Source organism: Pollachius pollachius, assembly GCF_949987615.1.
Source record: "Pollachius pollachius genome assembly, chromosome: 15".
Lineage (NCBI taxonomy): Eukaryota > Metazoa > Chordata > Actinopteri > Gadiformes > Gadidae > Pollachius > Pollachius pollachius.
In genome coordinates this window covers 6,483,588-6,510,667 of record NC_136948.1, presented here as the reverse complement: position 1 = coordinate 6,510,667, position 27,080 = coordinate 6,483,588, and the positions used below count along the sequence as shown (strand labels likewise).

Below are 27,080 nucleotides of genomic sequence, written 5' to 3'. Positions count from 1 at the left end.
GTATAGATGCATCTGCCTTTCATTTGGTTTAATTACGCAATAAAATCGGCGCCTACTGTTCAGTGATTTTTATGTTGCCAAGTGAACGCTTTTTTACTGTATGCGAATTACAATCTCCACGGTGTGTATACAATCAGTCCGTTGATCACCCCCATCACACGTCCATGACGTTACCGGAACAGCCCTGCGTAGGAGGGCCCACGTGGAGACCCTCACGCGCAGCGTCGCTGGTAAAGCTCCAGTCTGAATTCAATTCGGTTGAATTATCGGTCACGTGTGTCTTCCATCGAAGATCCTCTCTGCTCAACCGAGGAAACGTAAACCCTCTACCGGGTCCCGGTGTGTCGACCATTTCCCCCCACGCGTAATCCAGTCAGCCCACGGACATGCAAAAAGCGGACCATTAGGAGCCTCTCACGCGTGATCACGGAACCAAACGCACCTCCTCACGGGCGGGTGGAGCCTCTGAAGCAAATGCTAACATAGCAAAGCAGACAAGTCGAAAGTTATAAAAAAATAAAATAAAATCTAAACATTTAACCTTTAGCAGTGCTTCGAGGATGGTATGTGCAGGTAGAACATTTACTTAAGAGACCGTTTTATTATTCCTTCACATTTTATTATAGCTTCACATTCCAGTTGTATTCCTTCACATAACAAAAACAAAAGCAAACAGACCCAACATTTCAGCGCCTTCCAGTAAGACAAATCAGGCCTGGTTATTAAGGGAAAGCAGGATTGAAATGCAGGACGACAGCTCCGACAGTCACATAAATAGGGCCTCGACACACCAAGAGGCTACGCTAACATTCCCCAACTAGCAGTCCCGAATTAGCTTGCCAAGCATCTTGAAATATTTATTACTCCTCCACAAGCAATCGTTACTCTGCTGCAAATCAAATTGATAAATGAATCGAAAACATTCTCGCTCGTGAGAAAATTACACGACGTTATTAAAATAAAACCCACAGGGAACATAAATAAACACGAGGATTCACACAGATCGGGGCAGGGGACCGTCGCAGTGACCACAGGCATGTGGTCGGCCGGGCAACGCACGCCATCATGTTTAGAAGTCTTGAGGCATGACGCGTCGCGTGACCAGGTCCTCATCCTTCTTGACGTTAGGAACACCTCACTGGCCCTTCTCATGACCGAGGGCCACGTTGGCAGCTGGGGAAGAGAAGAAATCCACAGAAAATAATGGTCGGTTGGTTGCAACACACACCAAGTCAATAATTGGCCACTAATTGACACTTCTTGTGGAGACTTGGTCCAACTTGCTCTACCACTCCCGCTGCTGTGTGTGTAGGTGCGTCCTACCCTCTTATTTTCGTGTGCGTGCTTCCTACCCTCTCTGTCTCCTGTGTGCGTGTGTCCTACCCTCTTTGTCTCCTGTGTGCGTGCGGCCTACCCTCTTTGTCTCCTGTGTGCGTGCGTCCTACCCTCTTTGTCTCCTGTGTGCGTGCGTCCTACCCTCATTGTCTCCTGTGTGCGTGCTTCCTACCCTCTTTGTCTCCTGTGTGCGTGCGTCCTACCCTCTTTGACTCCTGTGTGCGTGCATATCCTAGCCTCTTGGTCTCCTGTGTGGGTGTGCTCCTGTCCGTGCCCTACTCTATTGGTCTCCTGCGCGTGTACGTGTGTGTGCGTGTGTGTGCGTGCGCCCTACCCTCTTTGGTGACTGTGTTGGCGATGCTCCTGGCCTTGCCGGTCAGGTCGCTGACCACGCTGTCCATGGCGGCCTGGTGCTTGAGGAAAAAGGGCCGGATCGCTCGCTGGTACAGAACGGTGGAGCCGTTCCATGACACAGGCGCCATGCACCACAGCAGGAAGACGCACTGAGGAGAACCGTAGCCGTTAGCATGCTAGTGCAGAGCTCTTTAAAGAGGAAGAAGCACTGAGGAGAACCATAGCCATTAGCATGCTAGAGCAGAGCTCTTTAAACAGGAAGAAGCACTGAGGAGAACCATAGCCGTTAGCATGCTAGTGCAGAGCTCTTTCAACAGGAAGAAGCACTGAGGAGAACCATAGCCGTTAGCATGCTAGTGCAGAGCTCTTTAAGCAGGAAGAAGCACTGTGGGGAACCGTAGCCGTTAGCATGCTAGTGCAGAGCTCTTTAAACAGGAAGAAGCACTGAGGAGAACCGTAGCCGTAAGCATGCTAGTGCAGAGCTCTTTAAACAGGAAGACGCACTGAGGAGAACCATAGCCGTAAGCATGCTAGTGCAGAGCTCTTTAAACAAGAGGACGCACTGAGGAGAACCATAGCCGTAAGCATGCTAGTGCAGAGCTCTTTAAACAAGAAGACGCACTGAGGAGAACCATAGCCGTTAGCATGCTAGTGCAGAGCTCTTTAAACAGGAAGAAGCATTGAGGAGCACCATAGCCGTTAGCATGCTAGTGCAGAGCTCTTTAAACAGGAAGAAGCACTGAGGAGAACCGTAGCCGTAAGCATGCTAGTGCAGAGCTCTTTAAACAGGAAGAAGCATTGAGGAGCACCATAGCCGTTAGCATGCTAGTGCAGAGCTCTTTAAACAAGAAGAAGCACTGAGGAGAACCATAGCCGTTAGCATGCTAGTGCAGAGCTCTTTAAACAGGAAGACGCACTGAGGAGAACCATAGCCGTTAGCATGCTAGCACAGAGTCCTTAAGACAGGAAGACACACTGAGGGGAACCACAGCCATTAGCCTGCTAGCACAGAGCCCTTCAGACAGGAAGACCCAATGCCGGGGTCAGGCTGGCACTTCACTGACCCCACTTCACGGGGGTCGGTGAAGTGCCAGCACTTTTGATTGATGTTTGAGGGTTTTACTTCAAAAAGGTTGACGGTGCAAAGCGAAGGGAATAGCGGGGTGAAACTTAGGTGAACATTTCCAGCTACCTAGCACTGTCCTTTAAAAAGGAAGCTATTCACCGGTGAGTGACCTCTGTATCCTAGTGTCAAGTGATGAAGAAAACCTGTTGGTGGTGATGGAGGAAAACTGCCGAAATGATTTGTATCTCACAACCATCAAAAGCAGTCAATTTCTTAATTTATTTTGAACCATTTCCTTTGTAGTTCTAGCAGATCCTAGCTTACACCTAGTGGCAACTCCTAGAACAACCCTAGAAAAAGGTTGTTGTCACATTTTATTGTCACCGTTCCCAACTCAATTGCGGAAAAAAATAATAATTAAAAAAAAAGAATCAAATACACTGAAATGCATGTTTGTTTAACTGTATGTTCCACATTGCAAGTAACTTTAAGCACTGAACCACATACACTGCATTGTACTTTGTAATATAAAAATAAAGACCGGCCACCAGCCAGTGGTGGAAGAATCCTAAAATAAATGTTTGGACCTTGTCCACAAGAATAGAATACAAAAGGTCCGCTGGATTTATGTCGCAAAAACACCCTACAGAAAAGGGGGGGGGGGGGGGGGGGGGGGGGGGTTGGGAGTCTACGTTTCCCGCTCTAAATACCTTGCCGGCGTAGTAGAAGGGGAACCAGGAGAGGAAGATGTCAGAGAAGGACTCTGCGATGCTGAAGACCCCATAAACCACCCAGTACGTCAGCCACTGGGTGTCGTCCTCCTTTTTGCTGCTCTCGATGGCCTTGATGCTGGGGGGGGGGGGGGGGGGGGGGGGGGGGGCAGAGTGAGACAGGAAGACATTAAAAACGATGAGTACTGATGCTGACCCAACACCTTTCTGAACCTTAGTTTGAATAACACATACCTCATTATTTTGAGAAAAAATGTTATGTTACTGTTTATTAAAAAGGCATTGATGCTTTTAGAAATGGATTAGTCTATTTAGGTGAAATCTAAATCCTTTGTTTTAAGTGAAGGCCAAGTGTCCCTCAAAAAGGACACAAGTGTCCCTCAAAAAGGGACCAAGTTGCCCTCAAAAAGGGACCAAGTGACCCTCAAAGGACCAGGCCCGGACCACATATGCTTTGGCCTAAGAGTTCTGTCCCAGTGTTTTCCCTACAGAGGAGAACTAAAGGTTTCTCTGTTTGGATCACAGATACAAACTGCAGACCAATATTCAAATCCAATCGTTCATACATACGAGTAGAAGGCAGGGTAGGCAAAGCCGATGAGGTTGCAGAGGAGGGACGCCCCATAGCCGAAGAGGAGATAGAGGGCAACCAGGCAAATGAAACCTGAAGAGAAGGACAGGAGGTAGGGGATAGGACTCGTGTTAACAAAAGGACAAGGTTACTTTTACAACCCTTTATCTGAAACACTCAAAATCGAGATACCGTTATACCACCTCCTCTCACGTTCTCAAACAAAGGGCGGAGAAGGCCATAATGGTTGTTTTGGTTCAGGAGCAAGGCATGCCGTGTGGGCAGGCTTGATGACAAAACCGCGCATGGATTGATCAAAACACAGCAAAATAAACAGAAGCAGGTAGGAAGCTGAGGCCCCGGTCGCATGGGCGTTGGCAGACAGGCACGATTACCCGTCCAACCTCAAACCAAACACTGCTGTTCAAATCCTACTGCGAAAGCTGAGGTGAACACACATCCTGTATTTGTTATGTCACGATTGATTTGAAGAACAGGCACAGTAGCTTCTGGAATGAAAATGTGTTATTTAAATTGTTGGTCCTTTAGCAATAGACTTGTTCATCCAGACAGAGCGACCATCAGTGAAGTCTGATAATAGTTCAAGTTAAGTCAAGTGTTCCAAGCTCTCCTCAAGAGTGCAGGTACTGAAATAAGTAGACATACAGACAGATAGACACTAAATATCCATAGTGCAGTACAAGTTCTAAGAGGTTATTCTGTCAGTGTTTGGGGGGCATGGGGGGGGGGGGTCCAGTCCATCAGGATACTAATACAGTCCTTCAGGTGTTGGGTCAGGTGTTGGGTTCGGAGGCCTACACTGGGGTCATTGGAGGTAAAACCCAGCTTCTCCTGGCTGGAGGTCCAGCACCCTAGCCACGACACTGAGCCGTTTCACTCCTCAGTCGAAGCCTCGTTTTCATCCGACCCCGTAGGAGTCTTATTGGGAGCTGAACAGAAGTGGAGGGGAAGCAACAGCAGGACTGTGGTCAACCTTTTAGAAGATTTTGAGTCTTTCTTTATTTTTTTAATGGGGAAGTAAGGATAAGGGAACAGATTTTAAAGGGGGAAGCAAAAGGTTTTACAAGCAATTCCTCTAATAACTAACAGTAAAAAAACGAATACATCATAAGCACGAAATAAAAGCATTGTTAACTCAATATCAATATTGTTCTAAACGTTTAGAAATGTATAAATAACTGAAATACTTTGGCCTTATTATGATAAGACAAAACATAATATTGTTATATTGACTCATCCCATTCTGTTCTACTGTAAGAAAACAGGAAGCTGATGGAACAGTCTTCTGATTTGGCGCACGCCATTACATCTTCACGGACGGGCGGGGAACCTCTTGTGATACACCTTTTCAAATGAGTTCTCCATGCCTGTGAAAGATTCCGCAAACACCAGCCATGTAGGTCAAGCACGCAGGAGGTCACGCTAGCAGGAACAAAAAGGTGATAAACACTGCCACCGGGCAAGTTACCAACCCACACCTCAGCTTCCCTTGAGCCGATTGGTTCCCACCGTTGCTCATAAACGTTTACTGAAAATCCAGAGGCAAGTGATCACCGGTCAAAGCTCACAGGTTGAACTTTGAGCGCACACATGGCAACCAGGTAGTCAGCGAAAGACACTAAAGAGGTGTGCGGTGTGCAGCTAGTGCCAAAGATAATTGCAAATCTATGCAAATCTCCTCCCCCTCCCCGACCTCACTGCTCTATGTGAGCCATCCCAGCTTGTTTGAATAGGCCTTTGCTAGGTCTCATTAACATAACTATGAATTACCAAATACATAGCCTGCTTTCCTCAGGACATCCGTGTGCACCGTGTGTCCCTACAGGCGACAGAGGAACCGGCAGAACCGGCTCACAGGGAAAGGACGGAGACGCAGCCGAGTACAGACGGTATGCAAAGCACCGTAGTCGCTCTTTACAAAACATGTTCTGCTTGAGCCATCTGCAACTTTCGACAATTAAGTGCATAGACACCAGAGACGATACTTATTAGATAAGAATTTGGGCTTTTTAGGCATATTTCAAATTCCAGATTCACACAATGACATACTTTTGACGTCCGAATCTGAGACGTGCAACACAGTCCGGAAAATATGTGACTCAAACTCAGCACTTTTTAAGAGACGTCACCATTAGGGAGGTCCCGATCCAATTAACGTCATCGCCCTGTACACTGGATCGTATATCGGAGGGGAGAAAAAATTATGATCCAATGCGCACAGCATGTCACATTATAACAGTAGCAGCCAATAAGTTCCATGCGCATGAGAGCTACCGCATGAGAGCTACCTGTTGAACAGTCATGTCAGCGGTGTGGCAGTATTTCAACCTTAAAGTAGAAAAACATGTTGTATATTTTCAGTTGGTCTTCCATTGGGGGAGAGCGTGATGACTTCATGCGCTCCAGCTTGGGCTAGATCGTATCACAAAAGCTAACGATATCGGACATTGCGGAGTCCAAAAATGTCAATATTTAACCTAGAAACAAACTGCTAAAGTTACGGTATTAGCGGACAGAGCGAATCGCCTTCAAACATTAGATATGAATCTAAAGTGTGATTTGGGGAACTAGCCATAGCCCTTTAGAGAGATCATTTATTGGTAGCTTTTTCTGTTACATAAAAAGAAGGGCCAGATTGGAACTGGAAGCAGCTTCACTCTTTTTTGTCATGTCATATTCGTCAACACTTTTGTAATCAGCTCGGGCAGAAAACAAAAAATTCTTTGCAGGCATTCTTTTCAGTTGCCCATTGGTGGAAGGACACTGGAATGGTATGTATATGGTAAAGGATTAATACAAACATATCAACTTAGAGCCAGCCATATAGCTCAACTTTGAGCTGATGACAATGTGTGAGCATGTTGGAGGACATCTGAACTATGGCGTCTTCACTTCGGTGGAACGTCCCCAATCCCTGGCCATGGACATAATGACAGAAATGTCATTCAAGAAACAAAACACTAGAAGACGTCCATGCCAGTTAACACCAGCTACCCTCAGAATATCATCTTCAACGGCCCACTGGGTATTTCAGGACCAGGACTCGTTATAAATACACACCAATGGCACCAGCTGTTGGCACGGATGTTAGAAGCAGATACATGTATCAGTAGTATTAGTAGTTTGCAGTATTGGTTCAATGAGAGCTCAGTAAGTGAAGACTGCCCTAGCCTATACTGCATACGAGCACCAGACCAGTGTGTTTGGATTTGTATCCGTGTTAGAATACGGCTGGGGGCCCATCTTGATGAAATTGCAACTTAACCTACTAACTTTATGCACAGTTGAAGCTGTGGTCGGCAAGGAAACCGTACGGCGGTGAAACTGCTATGCTGCAAACAGGAACAAGTAGGCACAGTTTATGTGGTCAACAACCCCTGCGTATTTACCACATGGCACAAGCAGTCATCCAGAGTCAGACGACACGTCTCTAATATGAGGCAACCATCCAGCAGCACTATAAAGAAAACATGCTGAGCAAGCTTGACTCAAACCTCTAACTAGGTCTAACGCTACAATACATCATCCTGGTTGTTTGAAACGTGGTCGACCTAAAGTGTCAAGAGGCCACGACGCCGAAGGCATCTTGTATTATCTTTTACCTGAGGCGATGTATTGTTTCTGAACGCCCGTCTTTTGCTCCAGTGTGGTCAGCAGATCAGTGAGCGGGTTCTTCTCCGTCAGGAAAGCCTCGTAGCGCTCCTTGGCTTGGGAAAACATGTTTGGGCCTCTGGGGAAAGTTGTGTGCACGAAAGGAAGAACAATAAGATGTGACTTTAACTACAGCGTGAAGTTGGTGACACTGATTGGACTGATTTGGGATAATACATTTCTTAAGATTCGGTACATACCTGAATTTGATGAGTTTCCCGGATGGCCCCGTTCACTGGCTGTTGTGAACTCCCCGCTGGGCGGTTACTAGTGGGAGGAGTCGGGTTCGCTGCGACCGACCAATCACCGCGCTCCAGGTTCCCGCAGCTCCACGGAGCAGGTGATGGGAATTAGATGATTAATTAATTGATTAAATGTTAAAACAACTATGAAATTTTGCCAACCATTGATTCGTTGAACATGTGAAAGCATCGGGAAATAAGTCCGTGAGCCAAAATGATTTCATTAGAGCCGTTGGTTTCACTTACAACGCTAACATTTAAGAGAATATGTCGATATTTTTACCACAGGATTGAACAACCTATCTATGTTTTTGATTTCCTTTTAATTGAAATCGCCATGTCGCATTATTATTGTTTTATTGAATGGCCATCAACTATTCAATGTAAAATATAAAACTACTGTGAATGTAACATTCAAATATAGTTAACATTTAATCGTTAGGGTTAGTATTTGGTATTTGTAGCAAAATGAAAATCGACATGATGATCTTATAAACAGCCAATGCTGATTGATTGTATGTTGGATATGAAGAGATAGTTCATATAATCACTTTTTGTTGGTATGGCGTTGGTTTGACACAAGAGGGAACCATTGAGCCATATATGGAGACATGCAAACATTCTGCTTTCACTGGAATCTTTAGAGACTCTTCTGAAAACCTCAGGCCTACGTTTCCACTGACTTTCTGTCTTCAAGTGAAACAGGTGCACATCAGCAAAAAGAAAAAAAAATGGACATCATTTGAATAGCTACAGTTCACTGCTCACAGAATATGTTATATGTTAAATAATAAAGAAACACATTTTTGAGCGATGTTTCACCACTCACTGCTAGGGTTCCTATGTCTAGGTGGGAGATACTTTTATTATATGAAGTGAAAGAAAGTCAGTCTGACACACATGGGTCATATCAGCAGCAGTGGCTCTATGACTGACACTGGTCCACTGAACACATTGAGAACACTTTCCAACAACATCCCCACAAAGACACACCATAGCTTTAAGCCTTCATTCAAAATAAATTAACTTAATGAAGACAGCAGAGGTTTTATATACTCATTAGAAGCAACATTAAATAAAAAATACATGAGATAAATGATTGTAAATGATGAACATGAATAATTTATTCTTTACATCTTTATTCAACATTCAGCATGTGACAAATCCAAGCAAGGGGATAAAACCAGAGAGCAAAATGTTAATGAATCAAACACGAGTTATATTAATGTAATTCATCCAAAAGCTGCAGTGCCACATCAGACAGAGAGACATAAAGCAGATGTGTCAGAGGAGATCTGTGTTCTCCAGTTCTTCCATGCTGGAACCGCTCTACTCTGAACACTGGTCAGGATTCAGGGTTTGAGTGACAGGCTGCGTCTGTCCATTCTTACTGGCCTCACAGCTCACTGAGCCCGCCTTCCTCCACTGGTCTGCAGGGAGGGTCAAGGTGCTGGTCCAGCTGTAGCGGCCGTCTTTCCCCTGGACCCCCAGGCTATCGGACACCCCCCCAGACCTGCTGCTGCCCCCCACCTTCCAGCCAAGCTTCCAGTCTGAGGGGAAGCCCCCACTGGCCATACACACTAGTGTAGCACGGCCCTGCTCCAGCTCCACTCTGGAGGGAGGGAGGACGCTCAGCGTGGGCTGCACCACTCCCACTGGAAGAGAGAGAGAGGAGTGGACAACAGGCTCAGTTAACGTCAGCCCTCATAGGAGCACAGAGGGAGAGGAACATCGGCATTCATCAAGAGATGTTGTTTATTGCAAAGTGGAAATGTATATAACATTATTCATGACACATTTCAACTGTCAGGTTGCTTTTCTTGATAAGTCTTTCATTCACTTCCTTTTTATTATATTTAATTCCGGATTTAGCAAGAAAATTCTATTAACTGGATATGTTAAGCACATCAATACAATACAGATAAAATATTAAATAAAATAAATGAAGACTGCATTTTTAGATTTCGAAACAGAAACTGTTTAGTCAAATTAATGAAGGTCAAAGTAACTCAATTATATTCTTAATAAATTATGAATTCTCACAATAAAGAATGCATTTGAAAAACACTATCAACAATAACATTTAACTCCATCAGAGAAAAGGTTTACACTGTCATTAACCTTTCTTAAGAAAAAAGTTAAAATTAGTTAAAAAAAAGTAAATCTATATATATCTTTACAGGTAAGTTAGACAAAAGTTAGTACTATGTCAGATACAGAAAAGTCTCCTTGTACTTACAGTCAACGATGAGTTTGGTGCCTCCACCAAAAGTACACCACAGTGATACAAACTCATTAAGAGGCTGTACAAAAACCTCCCGCACATTAAAGACTCATCTCACTGACACAAACACTCGCTTTTCACAGAAATCTTTTAATTATTCAATATTTTACTCTCTACAGCTATTGTTTTTTCTACTTTAGATCGAAATAGTAGAATTAAAAAAATATATAACATTTTAAAACAATCTTTGGAGTCTCACAATCAAACAGAACAAATAAACGAGTCAAACCAGTCAACAAATTGAACTTGTGAGAGCTTTCAAAATTAAAAAATGGATGTAATAAACATGCATTTAATTCCAAAAAAAAAATGTTTTTATTTATTATAACATTTTAGGTTCCGATGTAATGAGTAACCTTTTTATACACACTTTTGAAAATTAATGAATTTCATACAAACCAAGATCGAATTAACAAGAACATTTTTTATAGATTCCAATTCCAATTGTTTGCGCCAAATCAAATCTTATTCCAATGGTGTGAATGTAGAAGAGATTCAGCGGTCCTCCTAGAATGTCTGCAGTCACTCTCACCCCCAGTCTGATGAGTGGAAACAGGTCATTTCCATATAGAGGAAGCTTTGCATGCTCAGCTGAAACTGGGGTTCTGAGAGGGTTTAAAGTCCTCTGAGTTCAACACTGCAGGACTCGGAGCTGTCACTCAACACCCCAGAAACCGTGACAACCATGAATCACCTCACCCTCCTTTTCTGGACAGTGGTCTGTGGATCCTTAACAGGTTGGTTCATTCCACTCAATCAAAAAGTTGACAACCCTTCTCTGTTTGTTTGTGTTTTCTATCGTATAACTCAATGTTTGGTTTGTTTGTTTTCTACAGGAACCAGCAGTCAGGTGACTGTGACTCAGACACCAGTAGTGTCCTTTACGCCAGGATCCTCAGTCACTCTGACCTGTAAAAGCAACCCAGCGGTTTACAACAATAATTATCTACACTGGTACCAACAGAAACCTGGAGAAGTCCCCAAGCTCATCATAAAATTAGTAAACCAACGTGAATCATCAACACCAGCTCGGTTTAGTGGCAGTGGAAGCAGAACTGACTTTTCTCTGACCATCAATGGCGCCCAGCGTGAAGATGCAGCAGTTTATCACTGTCAGAGTTACCATAGCAGTGGCGATGTGTTCACACAGTGATTGAGAGCCGTACAAAAACCTCCCTCAGTCACACTGCGTAGACACTGAGCTGTTACAGCAGGAACCTGCTGCAGCTGCTGAGGGGGAAGAGACTCTGACACAGAGCGCTGAGCACAGAGCTGGCTCTAACCAGGGGCCTCAACCAAGGGCCAGCATTATATTCCTCAGCATTGTTAAACATAAAAGTACTAACTCAACTACAATATATTACATGAAAATACTACCTTAACTACCACGTATTACATACAAATACTACCCCCCCCCCCCCCCCGAGTCCTGGTTGGGGCCCCCAAGGCCCCAGAAGGTCAGGGATCTGGTCCTGTCCATAGACGGCTGCTCCGTCTGCCCCTTCTCTCCAGTCCCCAACCTGGGGGGGGGGGGGGGGGGGGGGGGGGGGGGTCCCAGACTCATCCCCATCAGTGGTTCCCCACATCGAGTCCATCAACAGATAGGCATTGGACCCCCTCAGAAACATGTCCAGACTGGGGCCGTCCCTCACTGCCCCCGTGGTAGAGACCCTCATCCACGCCTTCACCACCTCCCCTCTGGACGGGGGTCATGGAGTCCCACTGGGGGGTCCCCACAGAGCCCTGGGTCGGCTCCAGTGTACCACTCTGCTGCCAGGGTCCTCACCCGCACCGAACCCTGGCACCACCACCCCCCCCCCCCTCCTCCTCCTCCTCCTCCTCCTCCTCCTCCTCCCCCTCCTCCTCCTCCTCCTCCTCCTCACCCCCCAGTCCCTCTAGGACCCGCTCCTCTCAGAGCTCCTCAGACCCTACTCCCCCTCCTGGAATCCCCGTTCCTCAGACCACGGACTGCTTTACCCCCCCCCCCCCCCCCACCCCGGGTTAGGGCCTTCAGCTATGTACAGAGCCTTTAGGGTGGCTGCCCCCCCTCTGTGGAACTCGCTCCCCAGGAGATCCTCAACTCTGGATCCATCTGCGTTTTCACAAGCTGCCTGAAGACCCACTTATTGGCCTGGACTTTGGAACATGATCTATTCTTATTTATTTGTTTAATTACTGTTTTGATTGTTTTAATATATAATGTTTCATATTTTTTGGTTCTTTGTCACCCACATTTGAAGCAGCTTGCGTCCTGATGAAAGGAACGACTTTCTTATTATTATTACGAATAGATTCGAGCCAGCTATATATGGAATTAAACCTGAAGATAGTGGAGTTCATGGAATCAGTCTTAATTGTAATGGTGTTGGTTGGAGACAAGAGGCGCCATTGAGCTGGTATGGAGACATGCACACATACTGCTTTCCCATGAGTCTCCAGAGACTCTTCTGAAAGTCTCAGCCCTACATTTCCACTGACTTTCTGTCACTCAAGAGACACAGGTGCACATCTGCTAAAACTGGACATCATTTGAATAGCTACAGTTCACTGCTCACAGAATACGTTTAAAGAAACAAATATTTTAGCCATGTCGGTTTGGTCTTTGACTCTTAGACAGACATTATGAATATGTTGCAATTTCCCCCACTCAGCATTCTAGGGTTCTTATGTCTTGGTGAGAGATACTGAATGTCTTTTGAGATGTTCTTTTACATGTTTCTAAGTTGGTATCTGCAGAACCCTGTACATCGCCTTGAACTTCTATTTGAGGAACTGACAGGAAGACATTCTGACCCACATGGCTCATTTCAGCAGCAGTGGCTCTATGACTGACACTGGTCCACTGAACACAGTTAACACACACAACATCCACACAACCAACCCTTTGCTCATTCAGAGATACACATAGCTTTAAGCCTTCATTCAAAATGGTGATGAAACTTGTCGAATAAAGATAACACATGTTTGATATACTTATTGGTAGAAAGAGAAACAGATCTTACACGATTGGAAAATATTACAAGAAATAATGTATTTTTTGCTTTTTTATTTGATTCAACATGTGACTAAGCAAGGGGATAAAACCAGAGAGCAAAATGTTAATGAATCAAACACGAGTTATATTAATGTAATTCATCCAAAAGCTGCAGTGCCACCTCAGACAGAGAGTCATAAAGCAGATGTGTCAGAGGAGATCTGTGTTCTCCAGTTCTTCCATGCTGGAGCCTCTCTACTCTGAACACTCTCCAGGGTTCAGGGTTTGAGTGACAGGCTGCGTCTGGCCATTCTTACTGGCCTCACAGCTCACTGAGCCCGCCTTCCTCCACTGGTCTGCAGGGAGGGTCAAGGTGCTGGTCCAGCTGTAGCGGCCATCTTTCCCCAGGACCCCCAGGCTATTGGACACCCCCCGAGACCTGCTGCTGCCCCCCACCTTCCAGCCAAGCTTCCAGTCTGAGGGGAAGCCCCCACTGGCCATACACACTAGTGTAGCCCTGCCCTGCTCCAGCTCCACTCTGGAGGGAGGGAGGACGCTCAGCGTGGGCTGCACCACTCCCACTGGAAGAGAGAGGAGTGGACAACAGGCTCAGTTAACGTCAGCCCTCATAGGAGCACAGAGGGAAGGGACAGGCACCAGCAGATGGTGATATTAAAGAGGAAGGAGACCATTTGGTTTAAAATATCTTCAATAAAAACAATGATTTCATGTTTATATTTCAAATGAATGAACTTCAAAATATAGAATTTTATAGGGTTAACATTAATCGACTTTACACAAGTTTGAATTTCTTCAAACTTAAAGGTGACTCATTTTTCAATTAAATAAAAGAATAATGCCACAGCAATAATGAAGTCTTTCAAAAAATGCCTTATATTGTATTACATATGCTACATATTCAGTTTAATTTAAAAGACAGGACTTTGTAACACAATATATTTACACTTAGTCCTCAGCTTATCTTCCGAAAAACTGCAAGAAATTCAAACTATAGAAAAGTAAAAATATTACGATTATCACACTTAATACCATTTAAAGAAAGTTAAATATGCCAGTCAAAGAAAATTGTCCTTGTACTTACAATCAATGATGAGTTTGGTGCCTCCACCAAAAGTGTACCACAGTGATACAAACGCATTAAGAGGCTGTACAAAAACCTCCCGCACATTAAAGACTCATCTCACTGACACACAAACACTTGCAACATTCTTTTCAAACAAAAAAGAAAGTTAAAGGATTTAATACAAACCAAGATTGAATTAATCACATAAAATGTTATACATTATAAATTCCAATAGTTTCGAGTAAATCTGAACTTGTATTCCAAAAGTGTGAATGTAGAAGAGATACAGCGGTCCTCCCAGAATGTCTGCAGTCACTCTCACCCCCAGTCTGATGAGTGGAAACAGGTCATTTCCATATAGAGGAAGCTTTGCATGCTCAGCTGAAACTGGGGTTCTGAGAGGGTTTAAAGTCCTCTGAGTTCAACACTGCAGGACTCGGAGCTGTCACTCAACACCCCAGAAACCGTGACAACCATGAATCACCTCACCCTCCTTTTCTGGACAGTGGTCTGTGGATCCTTAATAGGTTGGTTCATTCCACTCAATCAAAAAGTTGACAACCCTTCTCTGTTTGCTTGTGTTTTCTATCGGATAACTCAATGTTTGGTTTGTTTGTTTTCTACAGGAACCAGCAGTCAGGTGACTGTGACTCAGACACCAGTGGTGTCCATTACTCCAGGATCCTCAGTCACTCTGACCTGTAAAAGCAACCCAGCGGTTTACAACAATAATTATCTACACTGGTACCAACAGAAACCTGGAGAAGTCCCCAAGCTCATCATAAAATTAGTAAACCAACGTGAATCATCAACACCAGCTCGGTTTAGTGGCAGTGGAAGCAGAACTGACTTCTCTCTGACCATCAACAGCGCCCAGCGTGAAGATGCAGCAGTTTATCACTGTCAGAGTTACCACTACCTTAACAGTGCTAATGTGTTCACACAGTGATTGAGAGCCGTACAAAAACCTCCCTCAGTCACACTGCGTAGACACTGAGCTGTTACAGCAGGAACCTGCTGCAGCTGCTGAGGGGGAAGAGACTCTGACACAGAGCGCTGAGCACAGAGCTGGCTCTAACCAGGGGCCTCAACCAAGGGCCAGCATTACATTCCTCAGCATTATTAAACATAAAAGTACTACCAAAACTACCACGTATTACATACAAATACTACCTCAACTACCATTTATTAGATACAACTACTACCTCAACTACAATATCATACATGCAACTACTACCTCAACTAAAAGATATTACATAAAAGTACTTCCTAAACTACTATACTTTGCATACAACTCAAACATCAACATATTGAATGCAACCACAACCTCAACTTCAACATATTACATCCCCCCCCCTCCAACTCAGCAGTAAGAAGACAGAGTCCTGGTTGGGGCCCCCAAGGCCCCAGAAGGTCGGGGATCTGGTCCTGCCCGCGGACGGCTGCTCCGTCTGCCCCTTCTCTCCAGTCCCCATCCTGGGGGGGGGGGGGTCCCAGACTCATCCCCATCAGTGGTTCCCCACATCGAGTCCATCAACAGATAGGCATTGGACCCTTCAGCTATGTACAGAGCCTTTAGGGTGGCTGCCCCCCCTCTGTGGAACTCGCTCCCCGGGAGATCCTCAACGCTGGATCCATCTGCGTTTTCACAAGCTGCCCGAAGACCCACTTATTTGGCCTTGACTTTGGAACATGATCTTTTCGTATTTATTTGTTTAATTACTGTTTTGACTGTTTTAATATATAATGTTTCATATTTTTTGGTTCTTTGTCACCCACATTTGAAGCAGCTTGCGTCCTGATGAAAGGAACGACTTTCTTATTATTATTACGAATAGATTCGAGCCAGCTATATATGGAATTAAACCTGAAGATAGTGGAGTTCATGGAATCAGTCTTAATTGTAATGGTGTTGGTTGGAGACAAGAGGCGCCGTGAGCTGGTATGGAGACATGCACACATACTGCTTTCCCATGAGTCTCCAGAGACTCTTCTGAAAGTCTCAGCCCTACATTTCCACTGACTTTCTGTCACTCAAGAGACACAGGTGCACATCTGCTAAAACTGGACATCATTTGAATAGCTACAGTTCACTGCTCACAGAATACGTTTAAAGAAACAAATATTTTAGCCATGTCGGTTTGGTCTTTGACTCTTAGACAGACATTATGAATATGTTGCAATTTCCCCCACTCAGCATTCTAGGGTCTTATGTCTTGGTGAGAGATACTGAATGTCTTTTGAGATGTTCTTTTACATGTTTCTAAGTTGGTATCTGCAGAACCCTGTACATCGCCTTGAACTTCTATTTGAGGAACTGACATGAAGACATTCTGACCCACATGGCTCATTTCAGCAGCAGTGGCTCTATGACTGACACTGGTCCACTGAACACAGTTAACACACACAACATCCACACAACCAACCCTTTGCTCATTCAGAGATACACATAGCTTTAAGCCTTCTTTCAAAATGGTGATGAAACTTGTCGAATAAAGATAACACATGTTTGATATACTTATTGGTAGAAAGAGAAACAGATCTTACACGATTGGAAAATATTACAAGAAATAATGTATTTTTTGCTTTTTTATTTGATTCAACATGTGACTAAGCAAGGGGATAAAACCAGAGAGCAAAATGTTAATGAATCAAACACAAGTTATATTAATGTAATTCATCCAAAAGCTGCAGTGCCACCTCAGACAGAGAGACATAAAGCAGATGTGTCAGAGGAGATCTGTGTTCTCCAGTTCTTCCATGCTGGAGCCTCTCTACTCTGAACACTCTCCAGGGTTAAGGGTTTGAGTGACAGGCTGCATCTGTCCATTCTTACTGGCCTCACAGCTCACTGAGCCCACCTTCCTCCACTGGTCTGCAGGGAGGGTCATGGTGCTGGTCCAGCTGTAGTGGCCTTCTTTCCCCTGGACCCCCAGGCTATCTGAGACCCCCCCAGACCTGCTGCTGCCCCCCACCTTCCAGCCAAGCTTCCAGTCTGAGGGGAAGCCCCCACTGGCCATACACACTAGTGTAGCACGGCCCTGCTCCAGCTCCACTCTGGAGGGAGGGAGGACGCTCAGCGTGGGCTGCACCACTCCCACTGGAAGAGAGAGAGAGGAGTGGACAACAGGCTCAGTTAACGTCAGCCCTCATAGGAGCACAGAGGGAGAGGAACATCGGCATTCATCAAGAGATGTTGTTTATTGCAAAGTGGAAATGTATATAACCTTATTCATGACACATTTCAACTGTCAGGTTGCTTTTCTTAATAAGTCTTTCATTCACTTCCTTTTTATTATATTTCATTCCGGATTTAGCAAGAAAATTCTATTAACTGGATATGTTAAGCACATCAATGCAATACAGATAAAATATTATATTAAATAAATGAAGACTGCTGTTTAGTCAAATTAATGAAGGTCAAAGTAACTCAATTATATTCTTAATAAATTATGAATTCTCACAATAAAGAATGCATTTGAAAAACACTATCAACAATAACATTTAACTCCATCAGAGAAAAAGTTTATACTGTCATTAACCTTTCTTAAGAAAGAAGTTAAAATTAGTTAAAAAAAAGTAAATCTATATATATCTTTACAGGTAAGTTAGACAAAAGTTAGTACTATGTCAGATACAGAAAAGTCTCCTTGTACTTACAGTCAACGGTGAGTTTGGTGCCTCCACCAAAAGTCCACCACAGTGATACAAACTCATTTAGAGGCTGTACAAAAACCTCCCACACATTAAAGACTCATCTCACTGACACAAACACTCGCTTTTCACAGAAATCTTTTAATTATTCAATATTTTACTCTCTACAGCTATTGTTTTTTCTACTTTAGATCGAAATAGTAGAATTAAAAAAATATATAACATTTTAAAACAATCTTTGGAGTCTCACAATCAAACAGAACAAATAAACGAGCCAAACCAGTCAACAAATTGAACTTGTGAGAGCTTTCAAAATTAAAAAATGGATGTAATAAACATGCATTTAATTCCAAAAAAAAAATGTTTTTATTTATTATAACATTTTAGGTTCCGATGTAATGAGTAACCTTTTTATACACACTTTTGAAAATTAATGAATTTCATACAAACCAAGATCGAATTAACAAGAACATTTTTTATAGATTCCAATTCCAATTGTTTGCGCCAAATCAAATCTTATTCCAATGGTGTGAATGTAGAAGAGATTCAGCGGTCCTCCCAGAATGTCTGCAGTCACTCTCACCCCCAGTCTGATGAGTGGAAACAGGTCATTTCCATATAGAGGAAGCTTTGCATGCTCAGCTGAAACTGGGGTTCTGAGAGGGTTTAAAGTCCTCTGAGTTCAACACTGCAGGACTCGGAGCTGTCGCTCAACACCCCAGAAACCGTGACAACCATGAATCACCTCACCCTCCTTTTCTGGACAGTGGTCTGTGGATCCTTAACAGGTTGGTTCATTCCACTCAATCAAAAAGTTGACAACCCTTCTCTGTTTGTTTGTGTTTTCTATCATATAACTCAATGTTTGGTTTGTTTGTTTTCTACAGGAACCAGCAGTCAGGTGACTGTGACTCAGACACCAGTAGTGTCCTTTACGCCAGGATCCTCAGTCACTCTGACCTGTAAAAGCAACCCAGCGGTTTACAACAATAATTATCTACACTGGTACCAACAGAAACCTGGAGAAGTCCCCAAGCTCATCATAAAATTAGTAAACCAACGTGAATCATCAACACCAGCTCGGTTTAGTGGCAGTGGAAGCAGAACTGACTTCTCTCTGACCATCAGCGGCGCCCAGCGTGAAGATGCAGCAGTTTATCACTGTCAGAGTTACCATAGTGGCGATGTGTTCACACAGTGATTGAGAGCCGTACAAAAACCTCCCTCAGTCACACTGCGTAGACACTGAGCTGTTACAGCAGCAACCTGCTGCAGCTGCTGAGGGGGAAGAGACTCTGACACAGAGCGCTGAGCACAGAGCTGGCTCTAACCAGGGGCCTCAACCAAGAGCCAGCATTATATTCCTCAGCATTATTAAACATAAAAGTACTAACTCAACTACAATATATTACATGAAAATACTACCTTAACTACCACGTATTACATGCAGCTACTACCTCAACTACCACATATAACATACAACTAGTACATCAACTACTAAATACAACAGCTTTCTCAACTACCACGTTATACATACAACGACTACCTCAACTACCAATTATTACATACAACTACTACCTCAACTACCAGGTATTACATACAAATACTACCTCAAATACCATGCATTACATATAAATGCTACCTAAAAAAACACGTATTACATACAACTACTACCTCACCTACAACATATAACATACAACTACTCCCTCAACTACAATATTGTACATACATCTGCTACCTCAACTACCACGTATTACATACAACTACTACCTCAACTACTGCGTATTACATGATACAACTACCTCATCGTCAACTACATTGAAATAGTAGTTGTATATTATAAGTGGTATATTATAAATCTTCAACCACATCTTCAAACTACTATATAGTACATACTACCTCAACTACAACATATTAGATAAAACTACTACCTCATCTTCAAACATATTGGATAAAACTACCACCTCAACTACAACATATTACATACAACTTCTGCTTAGCTGGGCTCCTCCGACACCAACACACAGCTAGATGTTGTAAAGCTCTTCATTTGAGAGTTGTCACGACGATACAAGCCGAGCAGGAGGTGAACACAGACGTGACAGATCTCTGCCCAAAGTGTGTGATAGTGTGTGTGTGTCTGTGTGTGCGTGTGCGTGTGTGTGTGTGGAGGGCTGGTTTATCCTGTGCCTTGATTACTGATTCACCACAGATGTGTAGGCTGTCCCAGCCCCAGAGTCCAATCAGCCTGACAGGCCAGGTGAGGCTGCTTCAACCAGCCGTCGACCACACACACTCCACACCCCCCAACAGCAGATGGGGGGGATGATCCAGAGCCAAATCCTAATCCCCCCACAAGACATGAACAAATACATAAATAATAAACCAGACTCTGACCAGGGTTAGCATACACAACAGTAAACCGGAATCTTAAAAGAGTTACCAAACCATACTTAGAACAATAATAAATTCGAACCAAACCCCATTGTCCCCACAGCTCCCCAGTGTCTTAATGCTGTCCAGTCAGAGACCACATGAATAAGGAGGTTTAAAATTGGATTGTTGTGATTAATCTATGAACCAAGGGTCATTCCTGATGAAAAAAAAGCATACTCCTCAGGAATATTTCAATTATTGTTTAAGAGGTGAACAGGGCGGAGTTCATGGAATCAGGCTTTATTGCAATGGTGTTGGTTAGACACTAGAGGGCACCAAAGAGCAGGTATGGAGCCATGCACACATGCTGCATTCACTGGAGTCTCCAGAGACTCTTCTGAAAACCTCAGTCCTACATTTCCACTGACTTTCTGTCACTCAAGAGACACAGGTGCACATCTGCTAAACTAAACTGGACATAATTTGAATAGCTAAAGCTCACTGATCACAGAATACGTTTAAAGAAACAAATTTTTTGTGTTGTCGGTTTGGTCTTTGACTCATGAATGTCTTTTGAGACGTACTTTTACATGTTTCTAAGTTGGTATCTGCAGAAGCCTGGACATCGCCCTGAACTTCTATTTTTTTAAGATACATAAAGTCAGTCTGCACACATGGGTCATTTCAGCAGCAGTGGCTCTATGACAGACACTGGTCCACTGAACACAGTGAACACACTTTCCAACAACATCCCCACAACCAACCCTTTGCTCTTTCAGAGATAAAAACTATAGCTTTAAACATTCATTCAAAATGTTGGTGAAATTTGTAAAATGGAGACAGCAGAGGTTTTATATGCTCATAAGAAGCCGCATTCATTCTAAAATACAGGGGATAAATGATAGTGAATTATGACAGGAAAGAATTTATTCTTTACATCTTTATTAAATGTTCAACATGTGACCAACACAACCAAGGGGTAAAAAACAGAAAGGATAATGTTCTATTAAGGTATATCACCAAAAGCTGCAGTGCCACCTCAGACAGAGAGACATAGAGCCGACGTGTCAGAGGAGTTCTGTATTCTCCAGTTCTTCCATGCTGGAGCCTCTCTACTCTGAACACTCTCCAGGGTTCAGGGTTTGAGTGACAGGCTGCGTCTGGCCATTCTTACTGGCCTCACAGCTCACTGAGCCCGCCTTCCTCCACTGGTCTGCAGGGAGGGTCATGGTGCTGGTCCAGCTGTAGTGGCCGTCTTTCCCCAGGACCCCCAGGCTATCTGACACCCCCCCAGACCTGCTGCTGCCCCCCACCTTCCAGCCAAGCTTCCAGTCTGAGGGGAAGCCCCCACTGGCCATACACACTAGTGTAGCACGGCCCTGCTCCAGCTCCACTCTGGAGGGAGGGAGGACGCTCAGCGTGGGCTGCACCACTCCCACTGGAAGAGAGAGAGAGGAGTGGACAACAGGCTCAGTTAACGTCAGCCCTCATAGGAGCACAGAGGGAGAGGAACATCGGCATTCATCAAGAGATGTTGTTTATTGCAAAGTGGAAATGTATATAACATTATTCATGACACATTTCAACTGTCAGGTTGCTTTTCTTGATAAGTCTTTCATTCACTTCCTTTTTATTATATTTAATTCCGGATTTAGCAAGAAAATTCTATTAACTGGATATGTTAAGCACATCAATGCAATACAGATAAAATATTAAATAAAATAAATGAAGACTGCATTTTTAGATTTCGAAACAGAAACTGTTTAGTCAAATTAATGAAGGTCAAAGTAACTCAATTATATTCTTAATAAATTATGAATTCTCACAATAAAGAATGCATTTGAAAAACACTATCAACAATAACATTTAACTCCATCAGAGAAAAAGTTTATACTGTCATTAACCTTTCTTAAGAAAGAAGTTAAAATTAGTTAAAAAAAAGTAAATCTATATATATCTTTACAGGTAAGTTAGACAAAAGTTAGTACTATGTCAGATACAGAAAAGTCTCCTTGTACTTACAGTCAACGGTGAGTTTGGTGCCTCCACCAAAAGTCCACCACAGTGATACAAACTCATTTAGAGGCTGTACAAAAACCTCCCACACATTAAAGACTCATCTCACTGACACAAACACTCGCTTTTCACAGAAATCTTTTAATTATTCAATATTTTACTCTCTACAGCTATTGTTTTTTCTACTTTAGATCGAAATAGTAGAATTAAAAAAATATATAACATTTTAAAACAATCTTTGGAGTCTCACAATCAAACAGAACAAATAAACGAGCCAAACCAGTCAACAAATTGAACTTGTGAGAGCTTTCAAAATTAAAAAATGGATGTAATAAACATGCATTTAATTCCAAAAAAAAAGTTTTTATTTATTATAACATTTTAGGTTTCGATGTAATGAGTAACCTTTTTATACACAATTTTGAAAATTAATGAATTTCATACAAACCAAGATCGAATTAACAAGAAATTTTTTATAGATTCCAATTCCAATTGTTTGCGCCAATTCAAATCTTATTCCAATGGTGTGAATGTAGAAGAGATACAGCGGTCCTCCTAGAATGTCTGCAGTCACTCTCACCCCCTGTCTGATGAGTGGAAACAGGTCATTTCCATATAGAGGAAGCTTTGCATGCTCAGCTGAAACTGGGGTTCTGAGAGGGTTTAAAGTCCTCTGAGTTCAACACTGCAGGACTCAGAGCTGTCACTCAACACCCCAGAAACCGTGACAACCATGAATCACCTCACCCTCCTTTTCTGGACAGTGGTCTGTGGATCCTTAACAGGTTGGTTCATTCCACTCAATCAAAAAGTTGACAACCCTTCTCTGTTTGCTTGTGTTTTCTATCGGATAACTCAATGTTTGGTTTGTTTGTTTTCTACAGGAACCAGCAGTCAGGTGACTGTGACCCAGACACCAGTAGTGTCCTTTACTCCAGGATCCACAGTCACTCTGACCTGTAAAACCAATACAGCCGTACACAGCAATAGTAATGGTCAGTATCTACACTGGTACCAACAGAAACCTGGAGAAGCCCCCAAGCTCATCATAAAATTCATAACCCAACGTGTATCACCAACACCGGCTCGGTTTAGTGGCAGTGGAAGCAGAACTGACTTCTCTCTGACCATCAGCGGTGCCCAGCGTGAAGATGCAGCAGTTTATCACTGTCAGAGTTTCCACTATCCTAACAGTGTTCATGTGTTCACACAGTGATTGAGAGCCGTACAAAAACCTCCCTCAGTCACACTGCGTAGACACTGAGCTGTTACAGCAGGAACCTGCTGCAGCTGCTGAGGGGGAAGAGACTCTGACACAGAGCGCTGAGCACAGAGCTGGCTCTAACCAGGGGCCTCAACCAAGGGCCAGCATTATATTCCTCAGCATTATTAAACATACAAGTACTACCAAAACTACCACGTATTACATACAAATACTACCTCAACTACCATTTATTAGATACAACTACTACCTCAACTACAATATCATACATGCAACTACTACCTCAACTACAAGATATTACATAAAAGTACTTCCTAAACTACTATACTTTGCATACAACTCAAACGTCAACATATTGAATGCAACCACAACCTCAACTTCAACATATTACATCCCCCCCCCCCCCCCCCCCCCCCTCCAACTCAGCAGTAAGAAGACAGAGTCCTGGTTGGGGCCCCCAAGGCCCCAGAAGGTCGGGGATCTGGTCCTGTCCATGGACGGCTGCTCCGTCTGCCCCTTCTCTCCAGTCCCCATCCTGGGGGGGGGGGGGGGTCCCAGACTCATCCCCATCAGTGGTTCCCCAAATCAAGTCCATCAACAGATAGGCATTGGACCCTTCAGCTATGTACAGAGCCTTTAGGGTGGCTGCCCCCCCTCTGTGGAACTCGCTCCCCGGGAGATCCTCAACTCTGGATCCATCTGCGTTTTCACAAGCTGCCTGAAGACCCACTTATTTGGCCTTGACTTTGGAACATGATCTTTTCGTATTTATTTGTTTAATTACTGTTTTGACTGTTTTAATATATAATGTTTCATATTTTTTGGTTCTTTGTCACCCACATTTGAAGCAGCTTGCGTCCTGATGAAAGGAACGACTTTCTTATTATTATTACGAATAGATTCGAGCCAGCTATATATGGAATTAAACCTGAAGATAGTGGAGTTCATGGAATCAGTCTTAATTGTAATGGTGTTGGTTGGAGACAAGAGGCGCCATTGAGCTGGTATGGAGACATGCACACATACTGCTTTCCCATGAGTCTCCAGAGACTCTTCTGAAAGTCTCAGCCCTACATTTCCACTGACTTTCTGTCACTCAAGAGACACAGGTGCACATCTGCTAAAACTGGACATCATTTGAATAGCTACAGTTCACTGCTCACAGAATACGTTTAAAGAAACAAATATTTTAGCCATGTCGGTTTGGTCTTTGACTCTTAGACAGACATTATGAATATGTTGCAATTTCCCCCACTCAGCATTCTAGGGTTCTTATGTCTTGGTGAGAGATACTGAATGTCTTTTGAGATGTTCTTTTACATGTTTCTAAGTTGGTATCTGCAGAACCCTGTACATCGCCTTGAACTTCTATTTGAGGAACTGACATGAAGACATTCGGACCCACATGGCTCATTTCAGCAGCAGTGGCTCTATGACTGACACTGGTCCACTGAACACAGTTAACACACACAACATCCACACAACCAACCCTTTGCTCATTCAGAGATACACATAGCTTTAAGCCTTCATTCAATATCGTGATGAAACTTGTCGAATAAAGATAACACATGTTTGATATACTTATTGGTAGAAAGAGAAACAGATCTTACACGATTGGAAAATATTACAAGAAATAATGTATTTTTTGCTTTTTTATTTGATTCAACATGTGACTAAGCAAGGGGATAAAACCAGAGAGCAAAATGTTAATGAATCAAACACGAGTTATATTAATGTAATTCATCCAAAAGCTGCAGTGCCACCTCAGACAGAGAGACATAAAGCAGATGTGTCAGAGGAGATCTGTGTTCTCCAGTTCTTCCATGCTGGAGCCTCTCTACTCTAAACACTCTCCAGGGTTAAGGGTTTGAGTGACAGGCTGCGTCTGGCCATTCTTACTGGCCTCACAGCTCACTGAGCCCGCCTTCCTCCACTGGTCTGCAGGGAGGGTCAAGGTGCTGGTCCAGCTGTAGTGGCCGTCTTTCCCCTGGACCCCCAGGCTATCGGACACCCCCCCAGACCTGCTGCTGCCCCCCACCTTCCAGCCAAGCTTCCAGTCTGAGGGGAAGCCCCCACTGGCCATACACACTAGTGTAGCACTGCCCTGCTCCAGCTCCACTCTGGAGGGAGGGAGGACGCTCAGCGTGGGCTGCACCACTCCCACTGGAAGAGAGAGAGAGGAGTGGACAACAGGCTCAGTTAACGTCAGCCCTCATAGGAGCACAGAGGGAAGGGACAGGCACCAGCAGATGGTGATATTAAAGAGGAAGGAGACCATTTGGTTTAAAATATCTTCAATAAAAACAATGATTTCATGTTTATATTTCAAATGAATGAACTTCAAAATATAGAATTTTATAGGGGTAACATTAATCGACTTTACACAAGTTTGAATTTCTTCAAACTTAAAGGTGACTCATTTTTCAATTAAATAAAAGAATAATGCCACAGCAATAATGAAGTCTTTCAAAAAATGCATTATATTGTATTACATATGCTACATATTCAGTTTAATTTAAAAGACAGGACTTTGTAACACAATATATTTACACTTAGTCCTCAGCTTATCTTCCGAAAAACTGCAAGAAATTCAAACTATAGAAAAGTAAAAATATTACGATTATCACACTTAATACCATTTAAAGAAAGTTAAATATGCCAGTCAAAGAAAATTGTCCTTGTACTTACAATCAATGATGAGTTTGGTGCCTCCACCAAAAGTGTACCACAGTGATACAAACACATTAAGAGGCTGTACAAAAACCTCCCGCACATTAAAGACTCATCTCACTGACACACAAACACTTGCAACATTCTTTTCAAACAAAAAAGAAAGTTAAAGGATTTCATACAAACCAAGATCGAATTAATCACATAAAATGTTATACATTATAAATTCCAATAGTTTCGAGTAAATCTGAACTTGTATTCCAAAAGTGTGAATGTAGAAGAGATACAGCGGTCCTCCCAGAACGTTTGCAGTCACTCTCGCCCCCAGTCTGATGAGTGGAAACAGGTCATTTCCATATAGAGGAAGCTTTGCATGCTCAGCTGAAACTGGGGTTCTGAGAGGGTTTAAAGTCCTCTGAGTTCAACACTGCAGGACTCGGAGCTGTCACTCAACACCCCAGAAACCGTGACAACCATGAATCACCTCACCCTCCTTTTCTGGACAGTGGTCTGTGGATCCTTAACAGGTTGGTTCATTCCACTCAATCAAAAAGTGGACCACCCTTCTCTGTTTGCTTGTGTTTTCTATTGGATAACTCAATGTTTGGTTTGTCTGTTTTCAACAGGAACCAGCAGTCAGGTGACTGTGACCCAGACACCAGTAGTGTCCATTACTCAAGGATCCTCAGTCATTCTGACCTGTAAAACCAACACAGCCGTATACAGCGATAGTTATAGTCAGCGTCTAAATTGGTACCAACAAAAACCTGGTGAAGCCCCCAAGCTCATCATAAAATCCATAACCCAACGTGTATCACCAACACCAGCT

The 27,080-nt window shown here is 43.4% G+C and overlaps 1 protein-coding gene across 2 annotated transcripts; it reads right to left on the bottom strand.

Moving 5' to 3' along the window:
* Nucleotides 1-603: 603 nt before the first annotated feature.
* LOC307086504 (receptor expression-enhancing protein 5) lies at nt 604-7,984 on the bottom strand. 2 transcript variants are annotated; one of them, XM_079751732.1, is made up of 6 exons: nt 7,930-7,984; nt 7,681-7,808; nt 4,057-4,150; nt 3,466-3,604; nt 1,670-1,838; nt 604-1,173 (listed from the first exon to the last, which is right to left on the bottom strand). In XM_079751732.1, exons 2-6 carry the CDS (start codon nt 7,796-7,798, stop codon nt 1,136-1,138), a joined length of 558 nt encoding a protein of 185 aa, XP_079607858.1. In that variant the 5' UTR covers nt 7,799-7,808; nt 7,930-7,984; the 3' UTR covers nt 604-1,135. The 2 variants fall into 2 exon arrangements, with proteins under 2 accessions (XP_079607858.1, XP_079607859.1); XM_079751733.1 differs by having other exon boundaries at nt 7,681-7,852; nt 7,930-7,962.
* Between the last annotated feature and the right edge of the window lie 19,096 nt (nt 7,985-27,080).